This window comes from Epargyreus clarus, unplaced genomic scaffold (assembly GCF_041222505.1).
Source record: "Epargyreus clarus isolate Ecla_fem2 unplaced genomic scaffold, WU_Ecla_fem_2.2 ptg000004l, whole genome shotgun sequence".
NCBI classification, from domain to species: domain Eukaryota; kingdom Metazoa; phylum Arthropoda; class Insecta; order Lepidoptera; family Hesperiidae; genus Epargyreus; species Epargyreus clarus.
Window position 1 is genome coordinate 9,051,449 of NW_027332212.1, and position 15,321 is coordinate 9,066,769.

At 33.8% G+C, this 15,321-nt stretch overlaps 2 protein-coding genes across 3 annotated transcripts in view; both read right to left on the reverse strand.

Moving 5' to 3' along the window:
* LOC140757447 (uncharacterized) overlaps positions 1-15,321 on the reverse strand; it is a 114,686-nt gene that overhangs the window by 81,896 nt on the left and 17,469 nt on the right. The window lies entirely within an intron of this gene.
* The window catches only part of LOC140757443 (uncharacterized), a 78,133-nt gene that overhangs the window by 55,028 nt on the left and 7,784 nt on the right, over positions 1-15,321 (reverse strand). The window contains exon 1 of one of the 2 annotated variants that reach the window (XM_073093146.1): positions 7,798-8,008. The exons of the other annotated variant lie outside the window; for it this stretch is intronic. Within the exon in view, the coding sequence (XP_072949247.1) occupies positions 7,798-7,903 (106 nt within the window). The 5' untranslated portion in view covers positions 7,904-8,008. Of the gene's footprint in view, positions 1-7,797; positions 8,009-15,321 lie in introns of those variants that run through there. 2 annotated transcript variants of the gene reach the window in all.

The following is a 15,321-nucleotide window of genomic DNA, read 5'->3' on the forward strand; positions in this document are numbered from 1 at the left end:
TTTACAATGCAATAGAAATAAAAAATCGGAATAATACATTTAATATTGTTTTTCTTTGAACATGGAATAAATTTAATTATAGATAATAATAGGCAACCAATATATTACAGACTTAACTTTGTAAATAATTGAAAATAGTCACAATTACTTAGATAACATATTAATTTTTCACAACGCAAATTACGTTTAAACGAAGTAAATTTCAAAAATAAATAAGCAACTTCATTAGGTGGTAGAATGCGGGCACGAGCGTGCTTAAGTTACATTTTTCTGCTTAATTGGACGAGGCGACGTGAACATTCTCATTACTCAAAGTTTTTTTAAGCCAGAATTGGAAACGCATGGTATGTGATATGGGCATATGTACGTTGGGTACATACATCAATAATGGCTGTTAAACATACCTAGACTACTTTAGGACTAAAAATAGGTATGTAGTACTGTTCTTAGACTACTTAAGGTCCTATTTTTAATGACTTGGAAAATAGGAGGTTCCTACTCCGTTGGAAAAAGGAGCAGGAAGTAGGTACGTACTATGCTCACCTGTATGTATTTTATGAATATAATATTAATTATACTCTTGTACTCTGATAAACCTGTCATGTTTTGAGCAATAAATATTGCAAAAAGGAGAAACTCGTCGAGTTGTAAAAGTCAAATACTTAACTGAACTAATAAGGATAAATCTTGGTCATCTTGACGTTATGTTACGTCAAGAGCAAGCAACACATCCAAATGCATAGATTTTACAATTAATAACACACTCCTTGTTCTGTCTTATGACTCACCAGGCTTCTTAGCGAATAGTACCTTCCACAATGGAGTTGAAGCGAAAGTGTACTGGGAATGTAACAGAAGCTGGACTACATACAAAACGTTAAATATGAGCGGTAATTAAATTATTACCCATCATACTTAACCAAGTTTGTTGCGTATTGAGAAATAGCGGTCCAAAGTTATTAAGCAGTTTCAATTTTAGATGCAAAACTTTACAAATGATTACCAACAATGAAAATGATGAGCTAAGTAGGTATAAAATACGATTTCTTTCTTTCTTTAAATGATTACTGTAGTATGCATTGTCTGTCTCGTCTCTACCGTAAGTGGGTAGAGTGCTCTAAAGGAGTTAGTAAGGCATCCGTTTAATTTCGCACCTCCTATCTTAAATAGAATTTGTCACGTTTGTATAAGAATTATTTCGATGTCATCATGAAGTATGTGCCTCATACATCAGTTACAAAAAAGGAATACGAAGAAAAGGCAACTACTGCGAGATACTTAATCATTAGCGGTGAAGGTAACGTATTATTCGTATTATAATGTGGTCACGCTTATGACGTCACTAACCTACGTTAGGTGGATTAGCTTTCCTGAACAACATATCACTGACAAACACGGCAGCATCTTAAAACGTGTATTTTCAAGGTGGTCAAATCATTGCAATGTTCGATTGCGGAAATATCATTGCCGTGTTAATTTGCAGCTGAATAGGAGCATAAAATTATAAATATAGTGGATGTAGATAACATTCAACTGTACAGTGATAGCATAGTAGTTGAAACTCCGATAGCAAGGGATCGAAGGTTCGAATACCACAGGACGAGACGGGAAAAAACTTGAAACAAAATCTATATCTGACTTCAAAATCATTACAAGGTAAACAACAATGTAAACACAACGTTCCTTCAATAGATAGTTTTGAAGGAGGTACGAGGCGAACCAACCAAAAAATTCATTCCAACTTTCCCCTTGAAAGCTAAAGAAAATTGTTCGCAATTTGTTCTCCCCTTGCCAAATACAATGCACCACGGAAGATGGAAAACAAAAAAATATTAATTCAAGGGGTGGAAAACGAATAAGTTATACGACCGTTTCCCGTTTCTTAGAATTTTCTTTTTATTCTTTGTAATTTATAATAGGTTCTTGAATCCTTACCTCATTAATTATGGAAGGAGCAAATGGATTTATGCAATCCAGAACTTTGAATATTATTTAAAATTCATTGGGACTCATTGTCCGACTCTGTACATATAGGGTTATGGGGATCAATTACAAGCACCATAGCCTCTTAACACTAATTTTAATGTATCTAAACTGAATCTACGTCTTATTAATACTCAATCTATCCAAAATTTGCCTAACAAAGATAGTAATTTAAATTTATCAATTTCTAGTGTCGCAAATTGTCGATTTGAGAAACTAGATTTTTTGTAGACAAAACATACGTTAGATTGATTAATAATAACTAGTCCTAATCTGAGTCCTATGAAGAGAGATCTTTCGTTAGTAACGGAATATTTAGCTTCAGCTTTACATATTTAGATTATCTTATCGATATTCGAATTTTAGACAAGTTCAATTTATACTAATATTATAAACGGGAAAACTTTGTTTGTTTGTTTGATTGTAATAGGCTCAAAAAGTACTGGACCGATTTTAAAAAATCTTTCACTATTCGAAAGCTACATTATCCACGAGTAACATAGGCTATATTTTATATGAAATATATTTGATAAAAAGATTTTGAGGCGGCACAAAGTTTGCCGGGTCAGCTAGTAGATAGATAGATAGATAATATGCTTTATTGTACCCATAAAAGAAATATACACAAGGAAAATTATAATTTTAAAAATACAATAGGCGACCTTATCGCTAATCAGCGATCTCTTCCAGGCAACCTACAGGGTGCGGAGTTAAAGTAACAAGAAATAGAATAAGAGGTAGGGTGCAAATAACAGTTGTAAGGAATAAAATACAAATATTGGAACAAATTAATGAAAGACATACGTATTTAAAAGAAAGTATTTAATAATAGTATTAAATAACTATACATTTTAACTACTACTACTATTACTACTACTACTACTACTACTAGTATTTAATAATTATACATTTTAATAGTCATAGATGTGTAAAATCCTAGGCACATGTTACTTAAACTTTAAGCAAATTTGTTTTTAACATTTTCTTATATTGCAGAAACATAAATACAATAAGAGACAAAAACATCGCTGACCTAACCTAACCCACTCCATAAGAAATACAGCAGTACCTGAACAAATCACATTTATGCGCATTAACTCATCACGTGCGTGGTATTTTTAAATAGTATAGGAATAGACATGTCATGTAACTGTGAAGGTTAATTGTGTGTACACATGTAACAAAGTAACAGTTTACTTCGATTGTACAGTCTAGATATCGTGACTTCTCGTGGTTTAGAACATAATTATGTGTACTATGAATATAAATCTACGCCTACGTAGCAATTATTTTTAAAAAGTAACTAAAATATTCATTTTTAAGATTTTGGGTATCAATTTCGCTATTTTTGTTTTTTAGGGTTTCGTACGAAAAAGAAATACTGAACCCTTATAGGATTACTCGTGCGTCGTCCGTCCGTCTGTCACAGACAATTGAATCCAAAAACGAAATTAGTTGAAATTTCGTACTAATATACCTCTTTGCTTCGCTCTACATTTTAATGCATCCTCCTAACTCGGTCTATTGAATCTATTAAGAATTTTGTTAGTTCCATACATAACATGTACCTAATCGTAATGTTAGTATCGCAATCCTTTTTTTACATAAGTAAAATAAAAGTAAATTATGAATTTAAGTGCAACAAATGCACGCGAAACAACAAACGAAACAGAACTGTGTAATGGAATTGGTATGACCGAGTGTGGCGTGAGGCAGCAAAGGGCTGAAATTGAATCCTGATAGAACGGACGATTCAATTAAAAAACCGACGGTTTGATATTTGCTCAGCAGCGAGCCTTTTTATAACAAAAAGAACAGCGCTACCACACGTTATTAAAATATCTGTCACAAGTTCTTTGTTCGGACATTGTTAACAGGAATCGTAATAGTTATAAGTCTCCAGTTAGTATTAGAATAAAACTGAACATGATGATATAAATGATTGGTGGATGAAGATGGTACAAAACTATGTGGTTTGACTCCGGCGGCACCACCACATCGACCAATGACACCCAATGACATATCTATGTGTCTACCTAATAAGTGTTAGCGCTGTTGTGTTCTGGTTTCAAGGATGTGTTAAAGGAATATCTCCTTTGGTAATTGGACATGTCACTTTACCAAGGCATTCTTAGTTCTAAGGGGTAGCGGCGTATCTCTGTCTGACCTCAGGTAGGTATCCAATCTTATCTGGGGTTGATTATAGATGTCAATGGGCGGCAGTAGCCACTTACTATCAAGGTGGACTGAACGTTCATCTGCTACCCCTACATTACAAAAAATAAAAAAGAAGACTGAACGTTCATCTGCTACTCCTATATTACAAAACATAAAAAATAAATACGATGATAACGATACTCAATGTTTAAATATTTATCTTTTTCTCGTTAACGTTATCTTTTGAAGAAGTGTCTGCATTTGAAAATGAAAATGTCCCGCGAAGCCTGTGCGCTGACCTGAATTGTTTTACTCAATGATTGCTATACCTTGGCTATAGGTAGTGTATAACACGGCCCGGTCACTTACTAGATCGATATTCTAACAAGCCTCTTGTTATTTTGTATTCTGCTTAACTGAAGGTTATACTTGTTATAGGTATAAATGCTTAATGAACCACGTCAGATCATTAACTTTATTAGACGGAAGAAACAACAGAAATAAGTTATATCAATGTTTTTATTTGTTGTTAAGCCATTTCTGTCCCACGGCTGGACACATTTAAAGTGGTTTCCTGGTAACCTCACTCTGGTCATTTTGACGCAGGAAGAATGGGCCATAGACCACGTTAGAATAGTGCGGAATGGTAGACTTCAAAAATTTAGATTTTTTTTACAGAATTCAAAGTCCTGTAGGTTTTCTTATGATGTTTTCCTGCATAGTTAAAACAACACAACACATTACTACTACTAGATTCAAAATAAATAAACTACGAAAGGTTTTTTGAAGTACGAGTATATTTAGATACGCGCCTAGGATTCGCACATCAATTGTGAATTTAAAACGACTAGATTATCACTGTAGATAATTTACAACCACATATGTATTATTCTAAAAACTGGACACTTATAACGTAAGAGTAGGCTTAATAGTACTAAGCCATATAGGTAGTACCACTAGGATAATATACCTAAATATTATAAGAAATTTTAGAAGTAAAGTTTTTTAAGATGAAAAATTCTAGTTGAATAAAAACGATCCCGTGAAACCTAAGCAGAGCGGTGAGTGGAAGCTAGTGTATAATATAAATAAGCGAACCCTCCGTTTTGGGTAGACGAGGAAAACGTCCGGTTTTCCATCCACACCTCTTGACGGGGGGAGTTTTCTAAAATTATCCCCTTCCTAATCGATTTATCCTGGTTTCCCGGCCGGTCTAGACAGTAGACAGGCATATACGTCTTTATACTTGTACGTACGTGAGTATAGAGATGTTATATGGTGATAAAACATCACACTCTTAGTGTTTGTCGAGTCCTCCTATTTTCGTAGCTTTATTTTGGAGATTTTAAAAATAATGTGCAAACGAAATACAATAAGCCCTCACATCTCGAGCGTTTCCTCAAAAGCTTATTTTTTTCTAAGAAGTAACGAAAGGTATACAATTCGAAAGGGTAGGGTCAAGATAGGGCCAAGATCTACAGAGTGCTTTACATGTGCGGAATAGTAGTGAGGTTTTGAAAAAATATACTTATAATGAATAATACTCTTACTTTCTTCCCAACGTAACAAGCAGAAACCACTATGTTATCTGTCGGACGTGAAATTTTAAACACGTTATTTGTGTATCGATATACGAGAACCGTTTCGAACCTCTAGCGTTAAGCGAAAGCGCTAGAAAAAGAATACACTACAAGAAATAACGCAATTAAAAATACAAGTAATACAACTCCCTTTTATGAATTTAAATATTTGAATTTGGAATCCAAGATTACTTTGACTCGACGACCAATCAGTACGCGTCACGCGGTATACTAAAGAAATCAACAATAGCTTTGTAATGGTAGCGCATATTAATCGATACTTTACTTGGGTCAACGTTTCGGATTGTTTCACCTTATAGCACGAGAGCTTACTTGACCCCAACTTTTGTTTTATATCCAACAAACCGTAAACTGTCAAATACTATAATAATCGTTCACTGAACCGTTAGAACTACCCTTACACTATATTATTAAGGAGTAACGTGCACGGATTTACAACGATATTGCAGATAATGTAATACTTTTCAAGTAAGAAATACCTGATTATATTAAAGTATTAACTTTTTTTTGTTTCCTTCAAAATATGATCTTACCGTAAAATTTCAAATTTCAAAATTAGCCTGAAATACAAGCCGTCAAATAAACATCACTCCTACATATATACATTGGTATTTCATTTTTATTCATTTTTACAGGTCGTAAGATAATAATTTAATTTGGCCTCATGTCATTAGCAACTCGAATGCATATAAACCTGTTACGAGTATGTTTATGCTGATAGCCAAACAAGTTATTTGCAACGTTTCAAAAATATTTTCACTTCTAAAGCTACCAATAATACTCCTTATCTATCGTGACTACTATTATACTTAATCCCGAATTGCTTTCTTGTCAACTTATTTTCTACAAATTTAATCTTACGGAATAGTCTGGTCTGAGCACCAGACCGACACGAAACCTTTTGTACTCATAGCGCCGACTCTACCAATAACAGCGATTTACAAGTATGAGTATTGCTTGAAAGAGCTCACCTTTGTACAATTTTCTTTGTAAGAATGAATTGAATTGGAACTTTCAAAAGTTTTAAACGGTTTTAAAGCACGAAGGCATTGACCACAACAGATTAATATTGTTAATAAAGTAGAGCCTGTATTTTGTATATAGCAACGACTTAACCATGAGTGTAGAAATGAGAGATGAGTGTAGAAAGCGTTTTTACTAAAAATATATTGAAAATCATGTTGTTACTTTAAGAACGTATAGTGCATATCTACTGCTTACTATGTTTCAAAATAATTTTAGTGTTTGCCTTATATTCTTTTGATTTGCTTGTGAGTATTTAGTAAAAAAATCATAATATTACATTAAGCTTTGTGCTGGCACAAGGCATGCACAAAATAATTATTACAAATATTGTAAATAAAACAAAAGGTGTAATCTATGCCTGAATCACACAATTAATAGATATAGTCAACCCTTTGTTTAGATTTTTCTATCTTTACAAACTGATATAAATTGTATAGTCCGGATGTCGACGAACTCGATTTGGTTGCCTGATTTACACAGCCTACATTGCTTTACATACTGAAAAATTGTATCGACTATCGACAGGTTAATGTTCTAAAAATCTAACACGATCGTATCTTAAGATAATAATTAGGTATACTTTGTATACCGATTAATAATGATAAGGTATAATTTGTATACCGCAAAACACGAATCATTTTTATATAAATTAAAAGTTAGTGTTATGAAGAAATTTAATATTAATTAATATTTTAATTTAATGCCTAGATATGTCATGCAAACACATAGATATTCATGTCATGTTCTTATGCTGTATTTACTTACCGCTTATTTTGTAATAAAGCAAATATGATATGTCTGAAGTTTGTATATGAATTAACTGTCAGATCTACGCAGTAATTAAAGTAAATAAACAAAAGTTTTACTACAACTTTGCGTGCACCTAGTCTAGATTTTACAAAGTCTTAAGTTGTTCATTATTGGACATGCGCCTTTATAAGTACTTCACAATGCGGCAAGCGGGTTCATGAGTCCTCAAAGTAAATTAAAAGTTTTGGCAAGTGTTCAAAAGGGAGGTAGGGATCCTTACCATTGATCTGTCTGTCTGTGAGGGTGTCGTCCTCCTCCCACCAGGGCTGTTCCTGTATCCGCCGCACCGGCTGCCGGTCGAAATTTCCATAGTACTGAAACTCCATCGCTCGCACTTTACCATAACTTGACTAACGTTACTTTTTATTCACTACGCAATGTTTTGGCGAAATTTGCACAGGGCACACACCACGCCTCCGTAAGCGTTTACACGATACTGATTTGTCATTAACTCTGCCGGCTAAATACAAATGAGATAAAACTGACACGACCGCTACTTACTAAGTAGTAACCTCTGACGACTTGTTAATCTTTTGCTCGTAATTTTCATACATCTAACCGTTAATTACAGCCAAGTTACGTTGTAAGTCATAGATTTATTTTTCCTACTATGAAAATACTCTCTATATAACGATAGAGTAAAGAAGTTATTGTTTTTAAGAAAAAATACCCGTTGCAAAAGTTATTAACTTCATGCTGAATGGATTTATACGTAATTATAAACTTAAACAATATTCGAAATTTGTTCATTGACCTACTGTAGAAAAGAAACATAATATGCTTCTTTACAACATATATGTTAATGTCCACTTTCTGTAGTCGACCATTCTCAATTCAGGACAAAGGTATATAGAAAATGTGAACACCTTAACATTTTCACAGTACATTCTCATGCGAGGTGTTGTTTGAGAGATGCATGTTATTGCCTCCTGTACCAACTGAGACTCTGATATTGCCCCTATGTGGCGAACAACCGTCTACAAACACAATCAACCGCTTGCACAAATACAGGCGCTAGGCGTGAACTAAATTTGAAGTGGATGCCGTGATCTCACATAGTTCAACTTAGTTTAAATACCCCTATTAATTCTATAAGGAGTTGGGGATAGATGTTCGGCGGTGACCACATACCATCAGGTGGACTGTTCACTTGCTGCTACACTGTTATAAAAACGTGAACTGTATAAATAATCATAAATAGAATTGGAAATTCGCGTACACTTCTATTGTAGACGTAGGACTTAGATGCATTGTACTTCTTAGCCAATAATACTTGGCTTGCTTTAACGCCTTTCAAACATAGACTGGTATTGAGAAAAAAGCAATGCTTTACACTAACGAGAACTCTATGTAGAGAACCATGTCACCTTTGCAACTGGATAGAAAGACTAACATAGTGTTTACCAAAGTCTTTATAAAGTGTTTAATGCTAGTTTTAAGGAATATGAATACTATTTTTTACTGAGAAATTGCAATTTGTGGTAAAGTTTCCTTTGTAACCTACTTAAATGTACTCCGTATCCTACACTATACTATTGCGGTTATTTAGATACATATAAATATATAAAATTCTCGTGTCACCATGTTAGTTACCGTACTCCTCCGAAACGACTTTACCGATTTTCACCAAATTTTATATGCATATTCAGTAGGTCTGCAAATCGGCTGCTATCTATTTTTCATACCCTTAAGTTATAAGGGTTGTTCACCCTTAACATTTTTTTTATTTATATGGCAACACAACGTTTGCTGGGTCAGCTAGTTTAAATATTCCTTACTTAGATATACGAGTCAGTACGTATTTACATACTAAAACTACCTACATGTTTAATATATTAACACTTCCTCGCTCATTTGCAGTGATATACTAATAAATAAACATACTCTACGTAGCCGTACATATTGATACAAATTATTTAAATGAATTGTACTGCTTTAAGTCGACTTGCAAATATTTTTGTAGTATGACGCAAATTTAAGATCATTTAGAACTGTTTCCGCCTGTAAAATGGATTTATTTAATATATTTTATTGATAATATAATTAACGTGCCTATTAAGATTATAAAGAAGTAGATTTGGTTACTATCGAGATAATTTCAATTTAACTTTATGGGACTGGTTCTGATCGATTCTTCCACGATTTATTTTGTTGGCAAGAACTAGGAAATTGAAATATTTTAATGTTTGCTTGCGGAAGGAACCGTCGAGAATTATAATATAATTTGCTAAGTAGTATACCCACTAATATATTCCCTACGTGGAATGCCTATGATTAATAATAATAATAATAACTTTATTGACACAAAAAGATCGTTTCAATGTCTGTTTATGTAAGTGATATATTACTCGATAATGGGAGAAGACGGAACCAGTCCTGAAACACAGTTTCGACTAACTCAGGAACCAGAGGCTTCAAACTTCTGAAATGTACTTACAATTTTTGTGTCAATAAAGTTATTATTATTATTAATAATATATCTATGGTGGAATATGAGCTACGTTATTCCCTGCCTGTCGTAAGAGGTGACTAAAAGGGGGCGGCAAGACTCTCCCAAGATGGCGTTTTCCAAGATAAAAATAAGAAGTGTCGCTTCATATTTATTTAAAGTGTAGAATTTCCTGCTATCACTTATTGTTTACAGGCCTTGCAATATGGATGTGTTGTGTAGTTAAGAAAATATTTTAACGTCGAGATGCAAGTGGATCACCTTCAGTAACCTTCCTGCGGTTATCGAGGTTCAATAATAAGGTTCAATAACCCTGTATTGTATTAAAGCTACAATAATAAACGAGCTACTTATCTCACAACACATCTATAGTCATAAATGAAAGAGGATGTCTGTAATTTCAATATGTTTTTAAATTCTTGTCAGACTGTATCTACTGGTAAATTTTTAAAATGCTGAAGCGATTTAGAAAAATAAATTTTATTTTAAGGAAGATATCTCCAGGGAAGGCAAGCAGGAAGCCCAAACTAGTAAAGACCATCTTAAGATATATTAAAAAAAAGGGTTTCTGCGCAAAACTTGAAATAACGTGCGCCGATTGAGTCGCGTGAGAGAAAACTACTAGTGATTATGGCTCAGTGAAGTATTATTTTTGTCTAGGTCGAAACAAGCTATTGTTACAGCGGTAAAATTAAATTGAATTAATTTCAAAGAGTTTCCAACACGCGCAGAATAGAAAACCTGCATTGTTTTCAAAAAAAGTAGATTGACTAAAATGTGAGTAGGTGCCAATGGTTGTGAATCACAATTTGGCACAAAGATAAAGTTATTTAAACAATTTTAGGTATATATATATCTGCATTTTAAATAAAACAACTCTATATGCATGATTGACTAGCAGCCTTTTGCATTTAAAGACAAGTTTGGATATTTTTGGATTTCGAGACCTTCAAAACCTCATCCGGTTAAAACGCTAGCCGCATAGTAATTTACATAACTAACGTTAACTCAGATTACAGAGGTCACAGATAAAGATTTTATTATATAAGATTATGTATTGATAATAATTATAACCCGTAATAGAACGGATAAACGAGACTTGACATACCTCTGTTATGATATGTGAGAAAAGCTTTAAATTTTTAATTTGCTGTAATGCTAAATTAATCTGCCTGAAAATTAAGGTACATAGTAAGTTATAGTTAATCAAAAATGTGCCTAATCAAATTGCTATATTCAATGATAAACTTAGACTGAAATGTAAATAGGCAAATCCGGTCGAATATAAAAATGAAGTAATATTTAAATTCTTTTATTTTATATGAAGTAGCACGAAAAGTTACATCAAATAAATTTACGAGTCAAGTCTTCGTCGTCGTCAATAAATGCAATGTTTAAAAGTTATTGGGAGTAAACAAATCCGCTTGCAGAGCCATCTCGAATCGCGCTTATTGACTTTGACTTTTCAAATTGAAAGATTTCTTTTCAAAAACCACCACAATTTTATGCAAATATTTGTGGCAATTAAACATCAGTGAAACGTAAAAAGCATTGTAAACACAGGAACCATTTTTATTTGCTTATCAAAATCTGTCTCTGTTTACTTCGAGTGTCAATGTCCCGAGTGATGTTCAAGCAACTTTAATGGTTCATTTATACTCTATCTTCAGACATCGTACGTGTCTGTCACGGGCCGGCATAACAAAATCATATCGTTCTATGCAATTCGATATTGCGACAAAATTACCACGCTACAATTAGCTTGACCTGTATGTATGTAACGGAATCTTTGAGTTCGATTTTACCCACTCTGAACGGTCCGATTAATTTAAAAATTTGAATACTTATCAAGAACCGATGACTATACATGATTTTGTCCAATTCTAATTTTGTCTCATCAGGATCGTTAGGAGTAGCGATTTACCTTGTATGATTTTAGCATGGTTTTTAGTTTTTAAATTATAATTATTGTACAGAAAGATATGATTCTGTCTGACACGACACGTTGAATATCTGTCAGACATATAAATGGGTTATCGAAGGTTTTAGGTGTTTATAACTGTATGGATATATAAACAGGTACTCACGCCAGTATTACAGTACCATCCATACATTCTTGTACATCTAGTAACTAATAACGTCTAAGCACTAAGTTCACTATGTACTTTAGCCGAATTTCAGCGAGTAGACCGATCGCCTGGTTGTTTTCGAGACACTGACTGCTTAGAGATAATTTGAACCGTTTTGAGTACACTGTAGCCTTAAACAAACACCTCCGACGTCGTGTGATAATTTTTTACATTAGCCTGTGAACGTCACACGCTAAATACTTAATTCCTTATTGATAAGTCATGTAGGTAAGCTGTGTGTATGCGTAACCTATTTATATATGTCTCGCAGCGAATGACTGAAAGCCTTTGCCTTGTCATTGAAGTGGAGTTTCGACGGTGTTTGCAATTTGATAACTTAGATTCATCTTAAGAACCATAAATTGTTATTTACCGCACTGACAATACTGACTCCCCTACTACTAATATATAATTATTAAACTTAATTAGTACCTATTAAAAAATATAGTCAAAGATGTTACAAACTAAAATTAAATGTATGTATATATAAAATTCTCGTGTCACAATGTTGGTTACCGTACTCCTCCGAAACGGCTTTACCGATTTTCACCAAATTTTATATGCATATTAAGTATGTCTGAGAATCGGCTACTATCTATTATTCATACCCCTAAGTGATAAGGATTGTCCATCCTTAACATTTTTTTATTTATATGGCAACACGATTGCCGGGTCAGCTAGTAATAATGTAATATTTTCTGTCGTAGGGTCGTAGTCAACTCGTAACATAGACAGAGGTATGCTGCATTACGCGTTAATTATTTTAAATGGCGTCTGATAGAGCTCATGACATAAAACTTTATACTATTATGTTAGTATGTAGCCAATTTTAGTAATGCTAAAATAATTACCGTATTTTAAGCAGTCATAAATATGTCAACTGATAAAGCTTAAAATTACCAATGCATATTGAAGTTTAATTTTGAATGAAATATATTTATTTTTGTATAGGCCAACGGCGGCACTTACAAATTGTCAGTTACAATATTTTCTTAAACTACTACCGGATCGGAACGCGACCTCTACTGAGAAGATCCGGTAAGAAACTCAGTGGGTTTGTCTTTTTTAATTTTAAAAATAATTATTCTCTTTTTCATTTTTTTTTAAATGCCATTATTTTTACATATAATTAATAAAGCATTAGGCCCAGTATCTTGCTTTACATTTATCTAAAAAAAAAGAAGTTTGTTCAGCAAGATACGCTACACTTTGACATTATTAAAATAATGCTGCTGAAATATTTTAAATACAATAATTATTATTACGTTATTACTTATATCATCGATATTCATTTAAACACCTAACATTTAAGTACAGAAAGTAACATCAATGCCCATTCAGTTTATATAATCCGTCTACCCGTCCGTCGTTTTACAACTTACTCTCTGCTTGTTTGATTTACCTAAATAAGGCTGTCTTATAAATTTTAACAGGTAGCCAATAAAAATATTTACAAAATATTTATTATATATTATTATAAAACATTACACAATTGTACTATTACGGTCTGTGAGATAGAGCCCTGTGACAGACGGAAAGACAGCGGAGACGTAATAGTAGGGTTGCGTTTTTGCCCTTTGGGTACAAAACCCTAACAATATGTATGGCATTTAATCTAGAAATTATATTATCACTGATTTTATAATCAAAGAATGATTACGTTAATCAAGGGCAGACTAATCGCTAATCTGATGTCTACAGAGATATCTTTCAGACGATCTTTGGACAGAAAACAATAACAAAGAAAAAAATATGCTCGCGTATACGATAGATATAGTAAAACGTATACTTATTTGATAACACGTATCAGAAATTCAGAATATAATATGCTAACTAACTAATTATGAGGGAAATGTTACCACGACTAAAAAAATGAATTTCATTGTCAAACTAAAATTCGTAAATGTGTTAAGCGAAAAAAATATACCAAAATTGTAAAGAGCCTAATATAATGAAATAGATAAACAGGTGTGTATCATGTTGATCAGTTTCGTACAGACAGATGTCATAATTATTTTAAAAATAATTAAACCATGCCTAAATACCAACAATCTATACAATATACAGCCATGCAAATCTAAATGCATCATGTAAATACTATGATTATGGTCTAAGATTCAACTTGTAGTACCTGCTCTACTTGTATCCTCTGCTAGCTCGGTGCTGCGGAGGTAGTCAATATAAGAATTTGTGGAAAGATTAAACCAATTTCCGCACGATAAGATAAGAACACCGAGACCCAGGTTTTTCTTTAAAATATGGTCGTTCTTAATAAGTTACAAATATAAACATAAGTTTATACCTAATTGATCTTACCTACTTTGGGTGTGTCGACATAATTTTACAGTCAAATAAATTGTCAGAACATAATCGAGCAGAAGGAAATTGTTTTCATCTACAAATTAATACGGTTTGGTTGTGTATTGCATTTATTAGTAACTGCTATAGTGCGTCCCACTGTCCAACTGATACTGATTTCTCTGGTTGAAATCAGGCACCTTTTTTATTTCTTTTCGAGGAGGAAACCTTCTAAAGGCACCTAATGATGAGGGAGCGACGCCGAGTTATGTTTTTACCGGGATTTTTACCGCACAAAAACCCCCCGGTGGCCGTCCTCAGCGTTAGTTGGAGAACTCCGGGATCTCCGACGGAACACAATCGGAGCCCTCCAAGCGCGATGCCCGGATCGGGGTATGCCATGGAGGAGCGTTCGCTCCTCCCACAACGTCTGGTGATTACGACGGTGTGCGACCACACATACCGCCGTCCTTCCCCGGGGTAGCATAATGGACGGTTCGGGCTTCCACTCTTGCCGCCCGCAAACCCGGAAGCCCGGAAGACATGCAGGGGATACCGTAGCCCTTTTCTAGTCCCGGAACTACAGGGATAGAAATCAGGCACCTAATTACTTTTTAGTACGCATGAAACTTCATAAAATGAAAGGTTATCAACTTACTTCGTCAAGGTCAGTCAATGAAAACATCTGCCCTATTTCTGGGCGGTTACAAATGTCAATGGGCGGCAATGACCACATAACTGCCCGCATATTCATCTGCTACGACAGATCGACAAGTAAACCGTAACGTTTTACCTATACTATATACTTAGCTAGAATAATTTATGAACGCAAAACATTTCCACTGCATCACGTATTTGTTTAACGTTC